The following is a 27377-nucleotide window of genomic DNA, read 5'->3' on the forward strand; positions in this document are numbered from 1 at the left end:
CATCAATTTACTTCTCTTTAGCTACTTAAGTAAGTTGCGAGATTTGTCTTTGTGTCATATAAACAATTTATATTATATTGATCTTTCATACTAACATTGTTGTTGTTGAGCAAAATATTCCATAGTGTTCGAAGGTTTTGAAGCAGATTGTTCTTGCTTTCTTTTGATAGTTGATTTGCTTTAAGCAACCTCACTACCTGTGATTTCAAAGGAGCCACTACAGTCTATATAGATGATATGAGTAGACTCCAAACCTAGGCACTAAAATTACGTGTTAATAATAGATGTTCAGCTGTATTTTATTGTGCATTATAGCAATAGCATGTACCATTTATGTTGCATCACTTTTCCTTCAACAAGTCTAAGGTTGATTTTTGCCAAGAAGAACTTTCCATGGAAATAACAAAAACCTTGGGAGATAATTATAGATGCCAAAGTTTTTTTTTTTTTTTTTCAAACCTTTAAATAATGATCTTCTTAAGTTTTACTCACATCTATATGCTAATGCCACTAAGAAAGTTTTTATTGCAATGAGTAACCAAATAATTTTGTCTTTTAAATTGTAATTAGGTCAAAGGTCTTCACAATTGCATTTTCAAAACCTAATGGCCACCATTCTTCGTTTAGATTGTTTATAAGGTATATTCACAATTGATTTGTTCTTTTCTTTTTTTTTTTTTTTTTTTTTTTTTTTTTTTTTTTTTTTTGAGCTAGCTAGTTTATATTATGGGGGAAAATATTACTAATATATATGCCGCCGGATGGGTGCAAACCCAAGAGCTCCCCATGGGAGTTTGGGTTGTTAACCGCTCAACTAACCTACCATTGGCACAATTGATTTGTTCTTTCATATACATTAATGAAGAAGAAGATAGTAGATGGTCCATTCAATTGTGTCTTTGCCTTACAAAGAAATGATTCAAATTGTGTCTTTGCCTTATAAAGAAATGATTCAAATTGTGTCCTTGCCTTAGAAGGAAGTAATTTGAATTGTGTTTTGCCTTTTGAGTTGGGATTGATAGCAATAACACCTTTTTTATTGGTTTCCTTTCCTTCTTTATGTTTCAAATTTGATTGAAGTTGTGTGTAATAATAGCTCATCATTTTAATTGATTTGTTGTAGTTTGGCTGTGCTTAACAAACCTACATCCATAGGATGAATGATGTATTCTCCACTATGTTTTCACATTGACACAATTATGTTCTTTATATGAAATGATTGAGTTAAAATTGAGGAATATTTCTTTGTCTTAACAAGAAAATGATTCATAATGTGTCATTGCCTCCGAGGAAGTACTTTGAATTGGGATTGAGTGCAATAACGGTTCTATGATTGGTTCTTTTTCCTTCTTTATATTTTAATTTGAACATCTTATATGGTGAAACACTTAAATGAGGTGCAAAGTATAGTTAACTAGCTCTCTTCTATGAAGATAAACTTGTTGATGAGTTGAATGCTCTAGTATTATTTTAGTTCATTACAAGATAATTGGGAGAGCATGGTAGTATCTCTTAGCAACTCAGCTCAAAAGAAAAGTTCATAATGAGTATAGTGATTGTGAGCTTATTGAATGCAAAAGAAGGAGTAAATCATCGACCACATCTCACCATTAGGTATTTATTACAGAGAAACAGGAGAGAAGTAAAACCACACCACCTTATTATCATGAGAAATCACAAAGGAAAATCCAAGTCAACAAACGGAATCGCATGCTACTGCTATAAAAATGTGAGACATAAGTAAAAAAATTACAGAAAGCTTTAAGCATGAATGGAGAATTAGGGTTTTGTCACACGATTCTTAATAGCAGTAATTTGATACATTTCATATTGTGGAATTAAAAATCTTGATGCAAACCCAAGCAATGCCTTGAGACCCCATAACAATAATTTGGAATATTGCCGAGTAAAGTTAAAAATCCAAATTTGAGATTGATGGATTGTCACCCAATGTTTATAAGAAACGTAAACCAATAGTATAACAATAGACCTTAACCCAATGACTAAAAAGAGTCCTAAACCAAAGGTACGGGAAGAGAAAAGCCACAAGTCAAAAACTTGATAAATTCAGTAAATGAAATTCTTTAAGAAAAGAACTTAAGCTAAAACCTCATAATTTATTATCATCAAACTTGTCTTCCAATAGTGAGTTTATAACCTTTATTTATAGACTCATTTTTCACATACAAAAATAAATAAAAATATATAATGGTCAAATAACGGGAAAATAATGGTCGAATGACGGAAAATTTTCAAACAGGAAACAACAATTTGTCTTTACCAAAATAACGATAATTTGACTTTATTCAGGACCACCAAAGCAACAACTAATCTTTAATCTTCATTGTTATTCTTGAGAGACCCCATCAATGACTTTAATTAAATTAAGTAACTTCTAGTCATTGTTTGGGCCCACCATTTCCGAACTTGAACTGGATTGAATTTCTTGAAGAGCCCATGAATTGTTTCTTTAAATTTCTTAGCTCGTGCTCTAGTAATTGGTCCAATAGAAAAAAACAATGGATCACGTGTCACTTGATTCACATCATTCCTCCACTATGCAAAAGGATTCGCAAGTGGCCGATACACCAGTATCCAAATCCAAATCCGATTAGCAAATCCGCTATCCGAATCCGAATCCGAATCCGGCAAAAATTTAGAAAAGGCATCCGAATCCGAATCGGAAACTTTATCGGATATCCGATAATAATCCGATCCGATAAAATATCCGATTATTGATTGATAATTGTCACTTTTTTACATTTTTAATTATAAAATTTCTAATTTCTTATTACCGAATACCGCTATCCAAATCCGATTACCGGTATCCGAATCCAATTATCATATATTTTAAAAAAAAGAATACAATCGGAAAATACGGAATTATCCGATCCGAAGCAACATCCGAATCCGACGGGCAGGGACGGAGAGGGATCCACTGGTCTAAAAGAGACCATCTCCTCTTAGAAGTAGTTTAGAACGCCTTTGTACAAGAAATCTCTCTTTCCTCATGTGCAACCAAACCCAATTTCCAAGTCCAAAAACCAACTTATAGCGCCCCTTGTTGGCTTGTTGTGCATATTGCTTTGTTCTTCCCTCAAGGCTGGTCGCTTGGTTTTGCATCAAATCCTATGTGTATGATTATGTTGATGCCTTCAAAGGCAATTGTTGGCCACTTCACTAATACAAAAAAACATGCCTGAGTAGTGATCTTTTACTTATACATCTCCTTAGTCATGCTGCCTAAACAAAGATTATTTCACCTTTATTTGTCCATTATGTAGACAAGCTATTGGAGTAGAGCAACAAGACCAAGCAACAACATTTATCGCTTATAATTGTTTGAAAAGAAACAATAAGCATGTGATACTTTTATATTAATATACTAGTGGATGACATACAAGTGCATCAATCAAGAAAGATTTTTCATTTTATAGGGGGACCATGGTGGCCACTTCTTTCTTTCTTCTTCTTCTTTATTATTTATTTATTTATTTATTTATTGGGGGTTCAAAGTGTACTTGGTGATCACTTCAATATGCTATGTATTATCATAAGGTAAACATGTCCAAGCAACAATTTTTTTTCATAATAAATTCAATGAAAAATCTTTTATATTTATGACAAAAGTTCAAAGTAGTCTTATTTGTATCTATGACTTCTCTCTAATGAAGTGATATATTGATATAATGAGGAGAAAGTAGACACATATGGGTGCTAGCATAGGCCATAGTAGCACAATTCAAAGCATATAACATTTCTTTTTCCATATTATATAGTCTCTCCAAATAAATGTTGGATATTCAAACTTACTTAGGTTGTATTTATTTATGTCCACAATTTGCTGATCTCAATAAACTTCATTGCTTAATGCCAAGTTTTAATGACTACATAATTTAGTTGTCAAACGAAAAAAAATGAGTAAGCAACCATTTTTTTTGGTTGGAGGGGTGGGGATTGAGTCATCTTTCCAAAACCTAGTGAATAAGGTCATAAATCACTTAAAAAATAAGAAATTTTGTTTTAGTTGCAAAAGATCATTGTTTGATCACTACACCAATGCAATGGTCAATAAGAGCATACAGTACAGGTATCATATTATATTAATATATTGGGATAATTATTATTGCCCCCTATACTTTGATTTTAATATTATTAATATTTTTTATGGAATAATTGGAGCTAGAGCTTGTGACCTATTCTTTGAGAGAGACTTGTTTCAACCAACTACGTAACCTCCTTGAGTTTTAGTGAAGCGTTCATTATATTGACTTTTGCTGACCAAGAAAACTTCAGAAATATAAAATATAAATAACAAAATTGATACTTTGATGGATTATATTCAACATTATTGAAAAAAAAAATTATTTCCTTACGAATAAATTTAAAACCTAGTTTAAAGTCTCATTGTATCTATCCGTTTACAAAAAGTCATTCTTACCTGTACATTTTTTCAAGCAATCCCCTTTCCAATGTAGTGAAAAATCATAACTGTAAAAAAAGTTCTCAATGAAAAGAGTTGTTTAAAATCTAGTCTTCTTTCTGTTTGGAAGTAAAGTAAGGTTTTCTTCCTACTATCCCTAAGCAGCAAGAACGCAGATAGCTCCAGTGAGAAGGAAAGATGGTGACAATCACATCAGCGGCTTGAAAATAGATCCAAATTGTATACATTTCTTTTAAAATCACTTATGATTTAAGTAAAAAGAAGTCGTCACTAGACCTTGTCAAAGGTTATCATGGTTCGATGGATTTCTTTTATGGTAATAATAGTTTGTATATGTGGATTTCATACCCTTCTCAATGGTTGGGTTTGATTTTATAGAATGCAACTGTCACGATTGGATAAGTGTAGAGACTTGGAACTATATCTACAATTTCAAATCTAAACCAGATAGAGCACAGCCATCATCTTTGTATCAATTCCACAGTGAGACATTGGGTCAAAATCCTTTTTCCAAATTAAGGTTTGTTTTATCTGTGCCATGGTTCAAGACCATGATGACAATTAGATTTATTGTCTAGAAGCAAACTCGATTGCTGATTACTTGTATTAGTCTCCTTCATTCCTCTAATTGTCTCTTTCTTATACGAAGACACAAATTTGTCTGAACCAAAATTCTCAATAGCCAAACATCAAACAGTTAGTTCAGCTGGCAAAAAAACCAATGCGTCATGATATGAGAATCAAGGGTAATTGATTGGATGGAATAGGGATCATAACCGGAAGGAGCCTTCATACAAGTTCGCACTGATTTAAACTCAGCAGAGAAGCTTTTGGTGAAAGATTGAAAAATACTCCCAACCCACCCACAACTTCATTTTGTTACACTACCATATTCCTTCTTCCAGACTTTCCATCAACCAATAACCGAAAATACTTGTGTATTAGAAAAGTTTATTAGTCTTGTTCACTGAATTCTCTAAATTAGTTGCCTATACTTGTCACTTCTTCTGCAAAATTTCAATGTTGGTCTTTCAATTGTCACTCCACTCTCTATATTCTGTTGTTAATAACCACTGGAACTCCTCAAGAATGATTGAGCAACTGAACCAACAAAGGCACTCCAATGTTAGCCTCTGCTGAATAGTCTTGGTTGAAGTTAGCAAACCACCAATGCAGACGTATACTTTTAACCTCTTGATCAAATTTCAGAACATACCTCAACTGATGTAATGGTCGAAGAGATCTGACATAATGCTACAGATTTTGTTAGTCTTGTCAAGTAGGAAGCTTATTTGCGAAAATGCCTTTTCATTTTCCCCCTTCTTTTCAATTTCTTTCTCCAAATTTTGTCAACATTAAAAGATCAAGAGAGCATACACTACCTGCAACCTCAACGGAAGGTTGCACTTCGATTCCCTGTGAGAGGGAATGCCTGGCGCCTTCTAGGTTGCTGATTATCTCTAGCTCCCTCATCTATTTGGACACTAGTAACAGCTGAACTCTTGCGTCTTTCATTTTTGCCAACGAGAACCCTTGGGCTGCCATCAGCCTTCCCTTCTCCCCCTGCTTCCCGGTCATTCCCAAATTGCACTTGTTTCCTTGCTGCTGCATAATCAAATGGCTTCAACTGCAAACCTTCATGCTCATGAGATCTTTGGACCCGCCCATGGTTATTGTAGTGATTTAGGGGCTGGAAGCACTTCTGAAAGCTGGATGATAAATCAGACAGAGATGTTGGTTCATCCCCCGTATCTGATTCGGAACTGAAACCTCTGTCATTGTCATTAACCCCATGATGCAAAGAATCAGTGGTGACTTTTGGTTCACCATCTGGTGATCCTTTGTCACCTAAGCTACCCTCTAGTGATATAATGTCTTCTAATTTGTTGACCTCATCTAGTGTGGCAACAGGTTCAGCAGGTTGAACTTCCAAGGTTTTCTTGCATTCTTGGACAAGAGGTCTCAGCTGAGTGTCACTGCCTGAAAATGAGTGGAATGGCAGGTTTACGGATGACTTTATCTGCTCCAACTTCATCTCCGCATTATCCTGAAACAGTTTTTTTCAGGCCGTTACGTAAGTATAATGAATAAAGTATTTATGATCTAATAAGTTCCATAATATAATAATTGCAGCAGGAATCATTCATTTTTAACTACACTTGAGCTGGACAAGAACTAGGCCAATAGGTCAGGTAACTGTCATTTGTTAAAAAGAAATAGGCAGAAAAAGTTGATACTTAAATCATATGGTGACTAAAATATTTGATGAACCTTCAATAGCAACAGAAGACCAAAGAGTATACAACTGGTTAACAGGCCAAGCATTAATCATTTACCCAGTGCAATTAACTCTTTGAGCAAGCAGATGCTACTTTCTGATACAAACCCAATTCAATAGCTACAACCTACAAGAGAGAAGCCTCTCAACTTTCTGTTTAGGTGAATATTCCTCTCCCCTTCTCTCTGACTTGAATCCTTTTCAGGCCTTTCTAATCAAATAGGTGCAAAATGGATAACCAAATGATATATCTAGAGGTGGGAGCATTGCTAGAAGGAACCAACTTAAACATCTTAAGCAAATCAGGGCTCTGCCTAATCACAAATTCAACTGCTAAAAACAGATACAAACAGGGCTCACCCAAAACTGCCTCAACAGTTGAATTGGCTCCACTGCAGGTAACTTTTGGTCTTTGCTGGAAACCAAAAAATTCAGTCACTCGGACCACAGTTAACTCAGTCAGCCTGGCCCATTTATCCAATCCAGTGAAGCAACAGAAAATGAAGACCAAAAAAAAAATAGATGGTGTCAGAAGCAGCAGCATTGAAAAGATCAAGAAATCAGTCTTCGGTGACTTGGGTTAAATTTTAAGAGGGGAGCCAGGTGACGCAATCCAAAAACTGTAATCCAGGTATCTTGTGGGCAAGCCCAAAAAATTAATAACCAAAAGATACAATTTAATTGTGATTCTGTAAAATATCTCAAATTAAGAAAGGGGAAAGCAATGCAGTTCAAAAAAAACAGAATCTTAAATGCAAGGTCCATGAATGAGGGACAAGGCATTAATACTAAATAAGGATAACAATAAAATTAAGGTTAAATGAGAAGAATATTATAGGAAAAAAAACAGGATAAAATTCTCAGAGCTTGTCTTCATCCTCAGCCAACATGGTTCAAGATCTCAGTCTTGAGACCCAAGCTGGTGGAATTTTGTTCACAACTCAAGGGGTATTTGGGGGTCATTTGGGGCTAAAACTTGTTATCCAACCTACTTGAACACATGGATGACCTTAGGGGGGAAAAATAGTGTCAAAATAGTTTTACTTTGGACCCAAGTTCAAAACCACTATGCTGAAGTGAAACCTTAAAATTGCCTATTGTAAACATCAAATGCTCTACATTGATGCTCAACATTCAAAATTCAAACAAGTCCAGACATTACACACGTTCATTGTTCAAACTGCAAAGTTCAACATTATAATAAATCATCTCAGTCACAACTTGAGAGTTGACACTCAAGGCCCTATTTACTAAGCACGTCATATCGTCTCGTTAGATGGAAAAAGCAAGATGTCTCATGAGATCTCGCACATTCTCCTACCATGCCTGCTGACTAGCAATAACCCACCCCAACTCTGTTCCAGATGATGGAATTCCCTCGTTTGGTCATGGCTTAATCTGAAAATTCAAGGTACAGTTTCAACTTCCAACAAATAACCTTCATCTTGAGCACCTCTTTATATCATGACCTCCAATCCTGAATTCAGTATCACTATAGTCCACTAGCCAAGGAAATGACACATGCTAGAATTTCTACTAAGATCTAGTTCTGCACACAGATGTAAGTCCATTACACTTATACCTTGAAATCCTAATTTCTAGTAACATAAGATGTGACAACCATATAGTAGGATGTATCATATCCCTAGTCAAGAGCGACTTTGGGTCAAGGCACATGCCAGGGTTATCAAGACGGCAAGGCAACCAAGGCATTTAGGAACCATCCTAAGTGCCATGGCGATTAGGTGCCTGCAAAGCATTGCTTTGGCAAACAAAGCATTTTAGTAGTTATGTGGTACAAATAGAATACTAAAACTTATATAATTCTACTCATAAGCTAGAAAAGTATTAAAGAATCATAAATAATGCAAGATTATTATGGAATCCAAAAAATAACAAAATAAATATAAGTTTATGGCAACATAGCATCATAACTATGATTATGACTCATATAAATATGAAAACGGTAGTAATGATGCTTACCTCCACGATGTCAAACTAGTGATGCTTTTGATGGTGTGTGGAACATAGTCCCCCCCCCCCCCCATTCTCCCCATTCTTTCTAATCTGATGATTTCTATTAAGTCCCAATCTATTTGGTCTCTTTTATGATCAGGATGTTATTTTTATTTTTTACCCTTTAACCTTAAGATGATATTGCTTCTCGTTACATGGTAACATAGTATACAACCATTATTATGTGATGTTTATGGAATAAATCTTGATCATTTTACTTTAAAAATCCCAAAAAAAAATCCTCCCCCCCCCCCGGGCCAAAAAAGAAAGAAAGAAGGAAATCTGAATACGAAATGTCAAAAAAGTGACCACTCAACCCATAAGGCGTCAATTGCCTAGCGAATAAAGTGTGGACTTTTTTTGATGTAAAAAAGGTGGACCATTTGCCCATAAAAAGTTGTCACCTTGACAAGGTTTGATAACTATGGCCCATGGAACACTCCTATAAGCCTGTTAGTTATTATCATGCAATAAGCATAAAAGTTATTCTTTATTTCTTCCAAATTATATCACAATTGACGGACATACTTTCAACATTCAAAAACTACAATATATGTTCAAAGACAGGTTGAACTATGAAATTGCAATTCCCCCTTCCAATGAGTGAACTTTCCTAGCATTATGAGAAACACAACTAACCACAAGGGGCACCTGGAAGTGAAAAGACAAGCATTATGAGATAAGAGAACAAAGAGATGTATTAGTAGACTTCAGTTAAAGTATTGATTTCACCAGATCCGTCTGGTGGTTTTTCATCCGGTCTTGGCCTCCATGCTAATATGCATTTTTTAGAAGACAGACTGGTGCAAACCCAAATGCACCAATACACTGTCTTTAGCCAATAGCAGCAACAGTCAGGTCCACCATTTTAATTCAATCAGTCTAGTTTGCTTTTATCTGAATTTGTAAAGTTTTCTATAACGTAAAAAAAAGAATGCACCTTTTTTTCTGGATCAAGCTTTCTCTTCGAGATTGAATTCCCCAGCAGTGCTCCAAAAGCTCTGCTTGGCTTTTTCAGCATTTGGATAGTGGCTCCAGTAACCTACAAAGCAATAGATTTACCAGTAATCACACCAAACTTCAGTGTGCATACACACATTTACAACATCCAGAGATTTTACATACAGGTTTTGCAGAAGTTATGGAGCCCGTTTCAATAGGTGTGTCACCCATTTGTGCTGAAATAGTGGGGCTTCCTATTGGAAGCTTTAACTCAGAATCCTGTTCATTCTTGATTTTCCCTGCCTCACCAGGTAGTTCAGAGGGGCCTCCATTTCCAGAAGTACCACTTCTAGAAGCAATTTCCACAAGTTTTATAGACTCTTGCCTGACCTGGACTGGTGCTGTTATGCATTCACCTATCTTCCCATTTGATGAATTATTAGAATCATTATTTGGCATTTCAGCAGCTGCAGTTTGCATTGTAGGGGTCCCCATGGTTGCTTGAGATTCATCAGCTATCACTTTCACATTGTCATCTGGTACCTATTCATTGAAAAAGATTCACATTATTGACACAGTGAAAAGCAAAACAAAACCTTTCTTGGAAAAAATTTTAAATGGTCCATCCAAGTTCTCCCCTTCCCACAATGCAAATATCAAGCTACTATTATAAAAGCATTGACTCCAAAGGACATGGCTACATTTCATTTCCTTAAAAGCCCTCTCTCATTAACTCTATAGACATGATTAAATGATATCCAAATTTGTAATTTTACTTTACATTTAATGAGTTGTAGCCCTGAGGTCAAGGCATCAAAACAGCCTCCCAACAAAAGTTGTTGGTGTAAGACCGCGTAGAAAAACTGCCCCCGGACTTTGCTTGTGCCAAAGCCTTTTGGCACTAGGTTTGCCTTTTATTTACCAAGTACGACATGAACTATACCATTAATTGCATCCTTTTTTTATGTACGTCATAATTGATAAATTTCAATTCATAATTAACTAATAAATTTCAATAACTAAATAATATTAATAGATTCATTTTGCAAAGCTTTGAAAATAGGAACCAATATATCTTCACTTTCCTTAGTCTTTGTACCATTCTTACTTTTTTAATTCTTAAATCTCATCATCGTCATCATCATTATCATCAAACCTTGTCCCAACTAAATGGGGTCAGCTACATCGATTCTAGCCTTCAATCAGCTCTATTTGAGGCCATGTTAGATACAAGGCCTAGGCTATGCATATACTTTCTAAAACCTCTTCTCTTAAGGTTATCTTATGTCTGCCCCTAGCTCTTCTAATTCTTTCTAATTTGCAAACCTTTTTTTTTTTTTTAATAATTATATAACCCCACTTTTCAGATACTAAAAGAATAGTCACCATCTTGACTCCCTCATTTCTCACCAATCAATTCTTAAAAAAATATAATTCCTTGTATTCTAGAAGAAACATGTTATCTTAAATCAAATGCTTCTCTCTCCTTTTCCCAAAGAGTCTCTCACTAATTTAAGGGGAAAAAAACTCATGAAAATCTTTATAAATGTTTCTAAACCTTCTTTGTCTTCCCTAGTTTCCACTCATCGGTTTGTTATTGACATGATCTTTATGTTGGGATATCTAAAGAAAATAATCCTTTATGATTCACTTTCTTTATCAGTTCTTCATCCTTCCATCTTCCTTTCTCCAATCTATATCTAATTATAAAGTAAGGGAAAAAATGTAACTTTTTAAATTCCATCCCTTTCTCTGTCCCTCGAGACGAAGAACAGCACAACATACTTCCGCCATCGCCAAACTGAGATCCTCCACCGAAAAACAATCAGAATCTACCGACTGTAATCTTCATTATTTCCCTTCTACAGACTATGATCTTCATGGCATGTCTTGCAACAAGTGCAATCCTACCTCACGTGAGAAGATCTCCATTATTTCCCTTCACATCAATGGCCATTCTACTGCTAGCCCTAACAGTATCTTCAAGTCTTTTATTTCATCCCTTACAAAGAGAAGCCCCAAAAAGTCATCATCGTTAGCTCAGTCATCCAACTCTGCCACGGAGAACAGTGGAAGCTAGCCATCATTGAACTCTCCCACAAACTCAACCACACGAAAGAGAGATGGAGCTATTCCTCAAAGCATCCAGGCTCAAGTCATCCATGGCAGAGTTGGAGAAAAGCTCAAAAAGCTTAACATCTACTGCCACAGCCTGAAATCAGGTGTCTAGGTATGTTTATAATGTTTTATTTTCTAAATCAGAAAAAATTAGTGTATAAAGCCTATTAGTGCTTATCTTAATCTATTCTTGATAAACAATCTCTTGGTGCCACCAAAAACATAACACCTATTTTTCTACTTGCCAAGCGTATGTTGCACATGGAACTTTACTAGTGATTTACAAATAAGCCAATCATGGACTACCTTAAACAGTATTATTCTACACCAAGTTGATCTGTAAAAGTAGGAGATTCCACACAGTGAAATTAAGACACCTGAACCATTCTTTGGAAGGATCACAAACAATAGGGTACATTCTCTATAAAGTATATAAGATATTGCCCAATAACAGAATTATCTGGATAAATATGTTGTTTATCATTGATGCTTTTGACCAAACGATGGTTTTTCATTTTATATATTTACTTGTAAAACATCTTACTGAATCTAGGCGGCCCTTTTTCAGTTGATCGGCTGCAGTTTCAAAAGCAGCTGCATTTTGGAATGAATTCTCAATGATGGCGAGCACAGAACCAAGATTGCGCTCAACATAAGGATGTTTCGACCTGACTAGACGCTTCAGCTTTCCAGCAGTGAGGGGCATCTGCTTGGCTTTTTAACCAAATAACACAAAAGAGCAGAAGTTAGCAAACTTGTCTAGTGATTACATATGTGACACAGAAAAAGTTTGAATAACCACAAAAGGTTCAGATACTAAATGGGTTCCCAATTACCAATTTCAAGTAACGCTTTGTTTGGCAATATGTAGCCAGTGCTTTCATCTTCTGCACGGGCAACAACATCTCTCCATTCACAAAGCCCCTGCATTCCAATTGAACCTAGCAAGTAAATTAAAAGTTTCCTACAATTACAAACTTTTGTCATCTAGTGGAAACCAAGCAGTCCATACCAACATAAGAAATTATAGATAAAGAACTCAGTTCATATTTTTTGTAAGGTAATCTTAGGCAGCAAGGTCTGAGAGGACCTCAACCCCCAGCACATCTGCCATATTTATACCACACGCAGGTAGCAGTGCTCACATAACCCTCCCTGCAAGTTTTATTCCTCATAATAATATGAGATGGCAATGGAGAAAAGAGGAGGAATAACTCACTGCAACAATAGCAAGCTGTTGAGCGTTGAGATCAGCCCCCATTAACCTGCAATGAATACAAGAAAGAATAAAATTCAAAACTTTCATCCTGATAGAAGGTTTACTTGTGGGCCGAAAGATTAGAGCAAAAAATGAGAACAATCATGACTGTTCTGAAGTGCTGTTTTCAAGAAGACCAGGCTATCAACAAGACACAAAGGCCACAAACCCATATATGTGGAGATATGATGCATCTGTCAAAAGCTCTTTCTCATAAAGCTGCATGCATATTTCATAACTGCGTCTGTAGACCTGTTTGCAACAAGAAAGGTTGGTTAGAAGCTAAGACGTTCAGACGAATAAAAAACATTACATCATAGAACCAAAAGCACATTGATGTTGTTTGTTGATTAAAATTTACCTGGACTCGTTTTCATACTATTACTAAAACGAAATTATTTTCACAAAAATCTGATCGTATTTAATTCATTTCATTTTGTAAATAGCAAAGAACAACAAATACGATATGCATTCTGTAAGAGTAGGAGCAATTCATAGAACCACAAAACACAGAGAAAGGAAGAGAAGGAGAGAGGTTTCATGAGAAACTCTCCCCCTCAACCACGATTTAATAGGAAGCCAAAAGTAGTCCCAGTTTAGGAAATTAACTGGGTTAAAATGAAAATAGAAACTAGCCTATGTGGGTTTGCTTGTTACCCAAGCTATAAGAGAAAGGGTAGTAAAGTAAAAGGAGAAGTATATATGATGTGTACGACTCAAGTGTACCCATGTACCATTGAGTAGCATAGTTATTGACACACCCCATTAAATTCACAACACAAAACCCATCAGAAATAACAGTGACAAGTCTGACTAATAACAAAGTATACATTCTTCACTTTGTTCTTTCCATGCTATTCTACTCTCTTTTTTCACCATCAGAGTTCATGATGACCATTGAACGAGCTTTAATAAATGTCTTCCAGAAGTCTGGATGTGGGAAATTGTTTTGTTAAAATGTGACAGGAATTGGATTAATATTGAATTACTTGGAATAAGAATTACAGCAAGAAAGTAAAAGATAAGCCTGGTTTTGATGGTGCCAGACACCCCCTACAGCATTCACACAATGCTGCCCTCAGCCAAAGGTTGCCCAAAACCTCACATGGAATAACTGATACCCATCCTCACATATTTCCCTCAATGTATAATCCTCCTTTGTTAGTTATGGTAACTCTCCCCTCACTCTCTATCTTACCCCAGGGACCTATCATTACCAGCCCCTCAAAAGTCACCTTGTCCTCAATAAGTATTTCAACTCTATGTCAACAGTTTATCCAAGAATTTGCTGCAAAATGGTGGGCAAAGGCCTGAACATAGATCTGCATTCACCTGTTAAGGGCCTGTTTGGTTACAGAACTAGAGACAAACCGGATCATGAACGAAAAACCCGTGGGAAAACCAGACATGAAACACAGATCATGTTTTAGTGTAAAAGGTAAACGTAGATAGGGGAGGGGGACCGAGTTCAAAAGCAACAAGCACCAAAACAGTGATCAAATAAATTTTAGGATGATCAGATTCTTCCACAACCAAACACTAATTTTATAAATTATAACTCCATAGTTTGAAGTCTATGTTTGAAATCTCTAGATATTTGAAATCTCCAGACTCATGTAACCAAACAGGCCCTAAGGAATTCCCATATGAATGAGAGTATCTCATACTGAAATCTTTCAACCTCTTTACTAATCCCCACCCCCCCCCCCCACCCCCACGGGAGCTCCAGCTGCCCACCGATAAAAGTGATGTTTTTGTCTTCCCTCCAACACCTCTACCACTAGGAACCCACATTACAGAGGTAGAAGAGTGGGAAACACCACCATGACACATAAACAAAGGAATACGGATAATCCTAACATTAACATAAAAGAGTTATAAATTAATCTGAATATTGTACCCAAAAAGAAAAGCTTTTGGGTACTTCAGCAAAAGAAAAACAAATTGATATTAACAATGAAGTAAACCCATCTTGTGTTCCAACTACAAAGAAGAAACCATGGCAGAAACCAGACCTCCTGACTCTGGATGAGAAAACTCATAGGTTTGGCCAAGTGCATGCATGGAACTTTCGGTGAGAGTCACTGACCAAAGGAACTCGTGATTCCTACCAAGCACCAGTAAATAGTGGTTGCAGATTTAAGAAAATTACGCAACTCAGATCTAGAGGAAGGACGTATCCAGATTCCAAACCTGAGTTAGAATTTCGTCTCAGGTGGTATTTCACTCTCAAACTCTGCATCATAAGTTGCCAAGGATGGAGAAGTAATCTCCCAAATCTCAACCTGAACCGTGAGGATGCAACTGAACTTAAACAAGTTTTCCCCAACCCAGTGCTATTACTGTTAAAAAAAATAAAAACAGCATCCACAAGGCACCTGCTGCCACAGGTTATGATGGGAGGGACAAATATGCCTTATCCCTTTCTTTGCAGCAGAGGCTGTTTCCAAGCTTAGAACCTGCAACAACAGGTTGTGATAGGTAACTTCACCACGGAGAGAGAGACTACACTGTAAGCATCCACTCTTATATACTAGAGAAGGGAGTGACGAATTGGATTCTTCATTTCATAAAGGTTGGGGAATTTTACAGAGAGGTTCATTCCCACTTTAAGGTTAATTATTTAGCCTATCGAAAGTCTTGTTTCAAAAAAAGGAGAAAAGAATAAGAAATTGTACAAAATGGCAACAAGGCTAGGCCACTCCAATGTCACCACTAACAAGAAGAAAATGTAGGGATCAGGACATAATATAAGGGGTGGGGGGGAAGAGTAGAAGAAAGCATGTGAAGAGAACTGATTGGAGAAGGTTTCCTAGTCACAGAGAAAAGAAAAAGGGGGGGGGGAGGAACAATAGCATGCACCACTCCCAACCCATGAGAAAATCTCACTTGCATTCCATGGTTTTAGTGCACAGTATCAGAAAATGTAATGATAAACTTCGAAACTGATATGATATCAATCAGTATCGGCATGGATCCACCATATGGGAGATGTTTGTTTTACACTTTTACCCCATGTCCACAATGCTACCAATACAGCATCAGCACACTATCAGTATCAGTGACTAGATAAACCAATATGAATTGCCAAATACCTCAACAATATTCCATTTCAAAAACTGCCATTCATGGAATACAGCCAGGTATTCAAAGAAGATAAATAAGGACCTCCAATCCTTATCCAAAACGAAAACCTAACTCTAAGAAAGAAAAAAACAAAACTTTAAATCAAAAGCCACAATTACATATTCTATTAAAAGTAAAATAAAAGAGTGGAAGATAAGAGATATAGTAAATTTAACTATAGAAACTATATTATCCTACTGCGTCAACACCAAATTTAAATCTGGCAAATCTCCATCTTGGCTCCCTGATGGGTTTGGGCCAATCCAAGGAAATGCTTCTGCATAGTTCCTCCACTATTGACATTGAAGTTCTCCAAACAAAAGGACAATAGAGGATATAAAGTCTCATGAATTTCTGTAAGGAGAAGAACAAGAGTTGCAACGGCAAGAAACCCAATCAAGACACCATCAAGAAACAAAGTAGAAGGCATACAGGAAAGAACAAAACTTATCTGTAGCGCCATATATAATTCAATACAGAAGAAAACGAGGCAGTGAAACTGTCTGACCTTGACCTTCAGTCCCAGAAGGAGATCCGCTTCCTTCGAAAGTGATTCTACAATAACTGAACTAACATTCTGTGCATACGCATAGGTGTGACTAGAATGCTTCCCAAAAAAGAAAAATTCTTACAACACCTGTACTTGGATTTTGGCTTTGCTAGTATGAAAGACTCCTAATACGACTCAATTAACAATTGTAACAGGTGAATGACTCCCTTTATAAATTTTTATAACCTACTAGTTAACTTAACGTCATTTTTCTTACCATTTTGCGCTAAAACATTACCACCTAGATGGGTGTGAGATGAGCTGAGTTGACTTGAGCCAAGTTGAATGCTAAGACCTTTGCTAGAATGAAGGGTATAATGGCCATAAAGAAAAAAGCAGAGGGAAGTAGAAGTTTCAAGGTCAGTGTCATGACATTAATCCCAAAAGGGATTTGGTTGAGTATTTGTGTCATTTCTTTACTTGTTTATTCCTTTTTGGACTCTTACGTCCTTTGTTTTTTTCTTTTTATATAGAGTATTTTGCAGGTCTTCTAATTGACAGAAACTGATGTGACCCTGGATTACAGGGTCAGTGATAAGATCTTTTCTAAAAACCAGCAGGCACTCTAGGGTTCAAAGCGTTGCTGTTCAAGGCTGAATACATGGTAAACAGCAGCTAATAATGCACTAAAACCCCGGGGTTAAGGCTAAGTTGAGATCCAAACCTTGGGGTAATAAATAGGGTAGTGTAGGGTTAATTGAGGAAGGGTTATAGGGTTCGGCCAGGCTAGGTTTAGGTCTAAAATTGAGGAATAATATTCTGTTTTAACTGAATTCTAATTGCATAAATTATTCTTCTGGCCAGGGTTAGGGATTTGTAAGTTTTGCAAGTCTAGGATTTTAGGGTTAGCATTAGGTTAGGGTTAAAGTTGAAGGCAGAGAGAGATTGGGAGATGAGGATCGTAAAGGGGTTTGAGGTTTAACTAATAGGATAGGGGAATATACCAGGGTTGATTTAGTCAGGGTTTTCTGGAAATTTCTGTGATTCCAGCAATGCTGCAAGTAAAGGGGGAAGAGGAAGAAGAAGAGAATGAGGAATAAGGGCTGGGGAGGTGAAGGTGATGGGACGGAAAGGTCTAGGGATGGAAGGAGACTCAACCATGGGTTCCTAAGGGAAGGGGGAAAGGGCTGCAGTGGGGATTAGATAAAACTAGGGTTTGGGGATGGGGGAGGTTGCTGGGATGTAGGAGAGTGGGAAGGGGTAGCTGAAGGGGGGTTACAATGGAAGGATTTGAAGGTCTTCAAGGCTGCGGAGCGATAAGCTGGAAAATTGCAGAAAAGTTATGGGGATACTCCTTGGATCCCACAACACAATCTCCAAAAACTGTCTTTTATTAATATCATCAAATCTCAATTGTTACAGTTGAGATGGCTTATCTGTTGCCTAACAAGAAGACAACTGAAAATTGGACTCAACAAACAAAAGAACACTACTTAGGACTCAATTAGTAATTCAATTTGAAATAGAATTCCTTCTTCATCTAAAACTCTACTTAGAAACTAGAAGAGGCATTCTTCTTAGAGCTCCTAACAAGAGCCTTGGACAAGTAAAAACTTCCTACTCAAACAAGGAATCTAATTGAAAGTGGAATTCCTACATGGACTCCTTAACACATAGGAACTCTTACTACTAACTAAATTGGAAAAACAAAAATAGATTCTAACTCCTAACAGCATGGGAATACTAACTAGAACACTCTGGCCTCAAGGGGTGGTAAATGACCAAAACATCCCTTTAGGTAATTCATCCAGCTCGGTGCCCAATGCTTGTAGGCTGATTTTGGGCTTATAATGCACACTGCCCTATGGTTGTCATATACCAATCCTGGTTACCTCAGAAACCTTCCTAGTCAGAATCCATCTTCTCACCACCTTCATCTTCTCTTTCTCCTTCCCGTTATCTAGGTTAACTCTCGAATTCACATGGTACCAGAGCAGAAGCACTAGGACTGATATATTCCCTGAATATCGCTCTTCTTACTCCCTTGGTTATCAAAATCTTGTCGGGCTGTCTCTACTGAGTCATTTTGTAGAGGAAGCAACACCCCACGCTGTTTTCTGGCTTTAAATTGGGAGACCATGTAAATATGAGATTGAAAAAGAGGATTAGGTCTCCAATTTTTTCAGTTGCTTTAGAATGTTTTGTAGCTTCTGTACAGCATATGTGATTTAAATTTTCCACAAACTTGTTAAGAACATCATTGTGATCCATCTGTGGGATTGATCTTTATACTGTTTACAAAGCCTTTGGGGACTGAGAGTTGATTATAGAAAGTCCCACCCCCCCCCCCCCCCAATTTCTTAGTCTCTATTTACTCTTACTCCACTCTCAAAAGTTTCACCTCTAATTCCCCAAAAAAAGTGAACTGTTACCTCTCCTACCCTGATATCTTAAAATGGCTGAACTACCCTTACTTTTATCCTTAATTGAATACATGATGATTTCTTTTCTTTTCTTTTTTAATATTATTTTCATTAGTTTTTTCCTACATTTTCTCGTTCTTTCATAGGAATCTGATATAAGATATCTTTTTTTTCCCTTTTTGTCTTTTTAAAGGAATTTCCCCCCCCCCTTTTTTGGAGCAATTTTAAGGGAATCTATTAGATAGATTTGTTATTTTTACATTCATTTTTATTAAGCATAACTAGCTGTACTCTTTTTCTTTTTAATAAAAAATTCCCATAAATGAAAAAGAGGAAAAATTAAAAATTACATCAAATCACATACAATGGTTTCCACGAGTGTGAATGAAAAAGAGGGGGACGGGGGGAAGGAAAAACAGATTAAAACAAAAGAGATCACTTTGATCAACTAAAAGAGTAAAACTAAAGAGTAATTTTGTCATTTTTAAATATCCCGGGGGGGGGGGGGGCGGAGGTGAAAATTAAATTTTTATTTCCTGTATTTGTTTATCCCTGTTTTTTGACTTTCTATCCATCTATTTATAAAAAGTATTTTGGAGGTCTTCTAATTTGAAGAAGCCTCCCTTAGCTACAGCCATCTTATCGCCTCCTTCTCTTTCTCCTTCTCCTCCGGTTCCCTCATATTTACAACCTCTGATAGAGTTGAATGGTGAAACCAGATTCACGCCACTTAGTCGGGAGTTGAGTTTTAGATAACACATACAACTGGTAGTATATTATGGTTATTTCATGGTTATTTCTTGGTTCCTAACTGGGTTTTACAAGTGAAAAATGCTGCATTCTGAACATATTTGGAGTCACTATACACTATTTGTCAGTAAAATAGGTGGAAGATTTGTTAACATAAGTTCCCTTTACCATCTAGGCAATGAGATTTCAACTTGTCCACTCTACAATGAGCGTATACCTGAACCTCAAGGTGAGAATTTAAGTATAGGCATGGGTATTGTGCAGGGATTCCTTTGAAGCAATTAATCGTACTGGAGAGACAATTTGTGCTAAAATAAGTGAGGAAATGATCAAGAAACAGATGGATGTACTTATGATACATACAGAAGTACATTTTTAAACAATGCAGCACCTTGTTATGTAATATGTAAAAAAATACATCATCTTGATGCAAAGATTTGAATCGTTTGTTACCTTATTAAATGGTGCACAACAAGAAGCGCCCCCGACCCCCAAAAAAAATAAAAAGAGATGAAACTTTGCCATTGTTTTGGTCAAATCTGTTTTAATACATGGTTTAAGCACCAATAGTTTTCAAAACTTATTAAAGTAGTAAAGATTAGGGCAATTTCTTCTGTTACATGATTTCCTCCCAACTCACGTCAAAGACAGACAAGTTTACATGGCTTTCGGTTTTTCTCTGTTTCATATTTTACTCACGGTTTTCAATTTTGTAGGTTTTATAATGGCATCTCAAGTATATTTCACCTGTATCAGATACCGGACTGTATCTGTTCTATAAGGTCCCATATCAGACTGTATTAGTTGATACAAACCTTATTTCAAAAACAACCCGCTGATACTGATATAGACCAATACAATATGATACATACCACTACTTAAACCGTCTCTAGGGCAAGAGTAAAAGTTCTACTAGGAGTGAAAAGGTACACCAGTAAGTGTAATTAATATATTATCTCTTACCTGTTCGCAGCCCAACATCACCACAAATAACATCATAGAACTATGAAAACCATGAACCAAGATTTTGACAGATGACCATGGATATGCTTCCAGAAAATGTAAACTTAGAATCAGAAGAATCACTTCAACAAGATGCAGTAACGCTTTAATGAATATAAAATGATCACCTTCACAAGGACAGATACAAATACTCATTCACTAATTACTTTTATAAAGCAGGTGCATGACACCACAACTATGGGCATTTTGAGTCAGGTTTCCAAACACTGCCCACCCAAAAGAAACAATTTTCCAGCTTCACCTTCACAAGGACGGAGATCAATAATCATACAAGCAACAAAAACAACAACAAGAAGAAGCTTTGTCCCAACTAAATGGGATCGGCTACATGGATCCTCGTTTGATCATATAGTTATTATATTTATAAAGTCGGTCCAAGAAACCACAATTATGAGATCATATTAAGTTTCCAAACCTTTCCCCGCCCCCACCCCAACACCACCCCCCAGAAAAGAAAAGAAAAAAGGAACATTTTTTTGCTTTTTGGAGCCAAAAATTGCTTGAAGAAGGTTATCTAAACAAAGCCAGAATTTTGCATCATTTTCACAAGAAAACATATTGAATCCAACATCAAAAGTACAAATAGTTCCAGGAATATTCTTAAAAATTGTCATACATAAATAGTAGAGACCGTTATGGTCTATAAAGGAACTAGTCAAAGATAATATATTCCATCTCCAATCCTCTTCACCCCCAGGCATGTCAATAGCTAAAATGGAGGGAAGAAAGAAGGCAATATCAATGCATCGGAAATAAACTATTGATTTCTATCAATAGACCTGCTAAAGACCCAAACCATAGAGCACTTAGCACAGATGGTACATAAAGATATGTTTTCATATATCATATGAAAATCCTCCTTTACTATAATACATATATGATCAGATGCAAATGTAGTTGCCGACAAGAACCGGTTGTATTTTTACTCAGAATCCCTAACAGAAATTAGAAAAATCATATTTATGATAAACAGAATGAATAAATAAATAATATTATTTTTTTCTTAATGGAAAAAGATATATAAAAATGTCCTCTCTTCTTCTTCCTGAGCATTACCAATGACATTTTTGTCTTGGATTTCTTACAGGTAAGAATTATTACTATCCATATATGTGGAGTGCATATCGATTGGTCATGTCACATAGGCCATAGTCGTACATCCAATTGCTTCGATTTGATTATCCGGATTGATTTTATATATATATATATATATATATATATATATATATATATATATATATATATATAGAGAGAGAGAGAGAGAGAGAGAGAGAGAGAGAGATACATACATATCAAAGATGTAGTTATTACTATACCTCTAACAGAAGATCACCACTACTTTCAGACTCTGCATGTGCTGAAAGCAACCTGGCTCTCATAAGATCATATATATGCAACAGATAATGGGTATCTTCTCTGGCGTATCTGTCAACACGAAAATCTAATTAGTCCAAGCTTTTAAAATAATGATAAGGAGATCAGTTAAGAAGCATAGATCTAATCAACAACAAAAATGAAAACAACCTACAACACAAATTACCTAAGCATTTCATCAGGAAGTGGACGCAGTCTCCAATCTCCATTTTGGTATCTGCAAACAATTTTACGTAACCTTATAATATGGAAGACAACAGCAAACCAAAAGGAATGCTTCAAGAAAACCAAGATATACAGTTAGGATAAAGAAGTTACTCCTTGTTTGCAGTTACTCCACAAAAATGATGCAGGAGATGCTCCAAACTGTTCCTCTCTAATTGCAACAACCTAGAGGCCTGTGAGTCCAATAAAAGGGTAAATCAATCCTCAGCACCATGGGGGATATTGGCAGCAAAAGCTATGATTTATGAGGAAGAAAAAAATAAGGGGAGAGGAGGAGGGGAAGGGAGGGAAGGAAGAAAAGGAAAACAGGACTAGGAGTGTGACATTCATTATGGTTCACAAACAGTAACTTCAAAAGGATATTATCTCAAAAGCTTACAAACATAAAAGACAGCCTCATTTCCACTATGGTAGAAGTCAAACAATGAACAACAACAATATAACCACTACAAAACGGAATGACCACCATGCCATAAAAACAAAGAAAGAAAACGACTGACACAACCCCTACGCAATCCACAAAGACAGAAGTTAATTATGGCAAAGAAAAAGAATCATGAAAGCACTTGAGAGTGGAAAAGAGAGCTACATTTGACCAAAAATAAAAAGAGAGAAAGAGAACTATATGGAGAAATTTTAGCTCAACAATGAATCTGAATGAAAAAGTAATACAGGGTAGAAACCATCTTATGTGTGATACGTGAGCTTTGGAATGTTGCAAGTCCAACCACAGGTAAGATAACAGAACAAAGAGTAAGGGAAATAATCAAGAAAAAAGGTAGACCTCTACCGCCTAGCAGCTTGTATCCTTTAATCTTTAAATTCTACTCTACAAGCAGTACAAACAAAGGCATTGGATTATACAACAAGAAGATGATCAAGAAGGGGGAAGAAAAAAGCTCCACTAGTCATAGCTTTCTTTTATCTGTCTTCTAAGTAAACAAGGGAGAGAAAGCTCAAAAAAGTCTACATCTACAAAATTAAGAGGTAAAAACCTGTCCAGTGTCAAATAAGTTGCAGACATATATGCCAAAGTCCCGTTGAAGCCACACTATATCACGATCTGCCCCATGCATAACCTAGTTGAGCAAATCATACAATCAAAACCAAATCAATGTTGTTAAGATCAACCCATCCTATCCTAAACATGAAATATAAATACCATACCTTCTTCTTTGAGGGATCTTTAAACAATTCCCTGAGGTGTGGACCAATGAATACCCGAAGCTTTAGCGTATCAACTATGAAGTCTTCACTTCTAGTAGAAATTTGCATCAAGCATGTCATCCCTTGAAATGATCGATATTGATTATGCTCCAAATCAACCTAGGTGACAATAGGAAAATATGTAACTAAGAATAGAACAAAACTAGTTCAATGAGTTACAATAAGATATCCTTATCAACCAAATGAATCTTTAAGGGTACTTAGGGTAGTGATGAACTTTTGAATCAGAGGGAAAAACGAGACCTCAGCAACAGTTTTCCCAGAGCGAAGAGAACATATAACTCGTCTTTTTTTTTTTTTTTTTTGGCTTAATATTGTGGAAGGATTTGAGAAGCAAACTTGACATTATAGCAAATAAAAAGGAGCTATGTTCAATTCAATAAAGCTGATCAAGGTCACAACTAAGCGTTGATCACAACTTCTTCCATAGCCCAAGGTTGGCATAATTGGAAACAGCCATAGTGTGCTTAAGACGGTTAGTCGAGTTGCTCAAGATTTTATTAAAGACTGGCAATCAGATCAGACCCATGATATGAGACAGGATCTCAAATTTTTATTTGGTTCGCTTTGGATGAGTAGCCATTTCCATAGGATTAACGAGGATACTGGAACCATCAGATTGGGTGACCAGTTTGAAGTATATTTACAATGCTTTCTCTGAAACAAATGGCACTTTTTACACCTTTCCATTTTTCACATCCAAGAGCCCCCAGTCACCATGCAATAATGACAATGTAACAGTAACCAAATTCATATTTAGCAAAAAATTACAAAATAAACTAATTATGTACATTAGACAGCCATCAGGGCAGCAATAGTAACGATCAGATAGTAAACCCAGAGGGGGGGGAATCCAACGAACAATAAATATAAGCTAAACCAAAATGAGCATGAGAATTTACCGCAAATTCATCCACGTTTTGCAATTTAGCAGCCAATTCCTTTAAATCTTTGACTTCTTCAATGAGCTTAAAAGGGGTACTTTCTATAGGCAGCGGTTTTACTGGTTCCACATCACCTATGTTTCTATCAACAAAATCATACACAGAGAGCTCCTCCTGTAGATCTCAACATAAGGTATAAGTAAACAAACAATAAGATGTAGGAAAAAAAAATCTAAAAACTTAATAATTGTATACTATCAACACAAGAAGAGTATTCAAGAAAAAAGTAAGCACAATATTCAAAGCACATTGGGGGAAAACGAGAAGAGCATAAGAAAATTAAATGGCAGGCCAGCACACTTTGAACAAATAAAAAAAGATCCAAACAAAGATCCAACTGAAGTGACAATCCATTAATCATGTCCCATCAATAATATGGTAACATTACATCACACCTTGACCATAAGGAAATTTTCAGGTAATTATGCATGCACATACTCAGTAGTCTGAAATCCTCAAACCAAAAAATTCATTATGGCCACAAAGACAATATGTAAACTAGAAAACACACTTGCACGTATGGTTATAGGGGAGAACTATTATGTCACAAGATTTTTGTGATTAGGTATTCGGATCTATTACTTCAATGACTTTCAAAAGAAAAGAAAATGAGAGACTGCTGGGCTTAATATCGTTCTCATAAACAAAATCAAGGACAAGGGTAAGTTCAAAAGAAGAACTTAATTTTCCAAACTGGAGTACTTTTAACACTCCAATTGGATCATTCAAGTATTCCAACGAGTGGTAGTTAACATATGATAAAGAGTTACTAGCAAGTCCTTCATGAAGTTTTACAATACTCTGTTCTAACTCAAGAACAGAAGACAGCATTTATCTGAGAAATACATGTAATTGTGTGATATGTGCTGAATAGGTGGACTAGGCATGGAGAAGAAAATAACAAAAATACATGGGGCAAGCATTTAATGATTGGGAAAAGAAATATCAATCACTACTAGAACTTTGGGGCTTGTTCTGTGCCTCTAGGATATGAATTCTTGCAATTAACATCAGCAATGATTACAGAAGTACATGTGGAGTTCCCATAGTTTCAATGTCCAAACATGTACAATGAAAGTGATTAGAGTAAGACGATTATCTGCATCTACATTTAAATAGCAAAATAAAATCTTTGGAGAATTCCTTTTCTTTTCTTTTTTTTTAAATTTAATATATATATAAATATATATATAAAAATAAAAAGAAGAAGAAAGGAAAGCCGGCAAAAAAAAGATCCGCAAGAACTGAACAAAAGACCTATGGAATAAGAGAATCACACCAGAACAGAGCAACCAGTCAACTGCAAATAGTAAGGGGGGGTCTATCCATTTGGAACAAATAAAACCCAGAATTGGCTAGCAAAGACAAACTGTCTTCATTGTTTTGGAAGGCATCAACAGGAGAACACCAAAGAAACAAGAAAAACCAATATCACGCATCAATGAAGAAGGCGTTAAATGGAGAAAAAAAAACCAACCAAAGGGTGTAAAAATCTGCTCCCATCCTCACTTCTCTGCAACCAAACATGCTCGAACGGCTGGTTAGAGTTATTAACCATTATTTTGTATTCATCTTGGGGCCGAAGAATCGATGGTATATGGAATGGCACCCGCGGCCTTACCCCAGTTGTCTTCTTATCCCTTGAAGCCATCTTCACTGACGTCAAAGGACTCGAATCATTTACCTTGTCATCCTCCACACCGCGACTACCCACCTTCTTCTTTTTGCCATAAACCAACTGAAACCCATCTTCAGAGCTTACCCAATTGATAGGTTTGCCAACTTCCTCTTCTTTCTTCCTCAGCCTACGAAATTCATCCATGGAAGTATCGCCCCTCTCAATAACTTCATCATTGACATTAACCAGCCAGTCGTAAGCTTCTTCTGAATCTTGAGGAAAAGTCATCTCCTTCCCCCAAAGAAAACTCGATGAACCAATATTTTGTAATAGAGATTCAGATTTCTCAGCGATACCTTTCATCGGAACTTTAAATTCGTCGAAGTTACGAAAGAAATGGAAATCTTTGTCCGATGGAATACCTCTCGAAGAAACGGAAAGCTTCGCAACAGAAGATGCCAAAGGACCATTAGCCAACGCTTGCAGTGTTTCAGCTTTTTGTTTCAATGTCTCCTCCGGCACCGAATCAATCTCCATCGCCTCTGCTCTTACCGATCAATATTGTGAAAGAGTAGCTAGGGTTTCGATTAAACCATTAAAAAGAGAGCGTAATTATATATAAAGATCAAATAAAGAAGAAGAAATTAGAGTAAACGCAGTAAAGCGTCTCGAAAGGGTTAGGGTTCTGCTACGACGACCATTGTCGAAAAAAGTGTCTCCTCTCCGTTTTCGGCTCTCTTTCACACTCCTTTTACATTATACAGTAGAGGAGTTTCGGCGGAGAAACAGCTTCGCAGTATCAAGTTGGCTGGCAGCTCTTCGACACGTGGCAACTGTTAATTTCTCTCATTCACAATTCAAACACGTGTCGAAAACTTTGAAGGGCCAGAAAATGAGACTTCGATGTGTTTCAAGGATCATATGATTGTCATTCTTGTACTGAAGCAGCAATCCCTGCATGGATTGGAACTGAGGAGATGGGTTTTTGTTGTTATGGTTGAATCACTGTGACCGTGTGAGTGCATGACAACAACTCTGTCGTTGTAGTTTCATGGAACCCGATTCAATTTTCGCCCCAAGATAGTTGATCGGAAGCATAGACATTTTAGAATTATGAGCCC

At 36.4% G+C, this 27377-nt stretch overlaps 1 protein-coding gene across 1 annotated transcript; it reads right to left on the reverse strand.

The window, feature by feature from the left end:
* Positions 1–5625: 5625 nt before the first annotated feature.
* On the reverse strand, positions 5626–27045 carry LOC149024452 (Polynucleotidyl transferase, ribonuclease H fold protein with HRDC domain-containing protein). The gene is made up of 14 exons (XM_089144683.1): positions 26116–27045; positions 24597–24752; positions 23635–23793; positions 23463–23546; positions 22561–22640; positions 22409–22459; positions 22185–22293; positions 13226–13308; positions 13018–13063; positions 12635–12722; positions 12343–12512; positions 9864–10223; positions 9679–9780; positions 5626–6491 (listed from the first exon to the last, which is right to left on the reverse strand). The coding sequence occupies exons 1-14, from the start codon at positions 26791–26793 to the stop codon at positions 5835–5837; spliced, it is 2823 nt and encodes a 940-aa protein (XP_089000809.1). The 5' UTR covers positions 26794–27045; the 3' UTR covers positions 5626–5834.
* Positions 27046–27377: the final 332 nt, after the last annotated feature.

This window comes from Hakea prostrata, chromosome 2 (genome assembly GCF_041222555.1).
Source record: "Hakea prostrata isolate BN-2017 chromosome 2, UWA_Hpros_2, whole genome shotgun sequence".
NCBI classification, from domain to species: domain Eukaryota; kingdom Viridiplantae; phylum Streptophyta; class Magnoliopsida; order Proteales; family Proteaceae; genus Hakea; species Hakea prostrata.

What these genes read in the sequence shown, in the direction of transcription:
- LOC149024452 (XM_089144683.1), bottom strand. Translation starts at nt 26,793, where the DNA reads ATGGAGATTGATTCGGTGCCGGAGGAGACATTGAAACAAAAAGCTGAA. An exon ending in ACTTATTTGACACTGGACAG is followed by an intron (nt 22,641 to 23,462) that starts GTTTTTACCTCT and finishes TTGGACTCACAG; the next exon opens with GCCTCTAGGTTGTTGCAATT. An exon ending in GTGGTGATCTTCTGTTAGAG is followed by an intron (nt 13,309 to 22,184) that starts GTATAGTAATAA and finishes TGTTGCAAACAG; the next exon opens with GTCTACAGACGCAGTTATGA.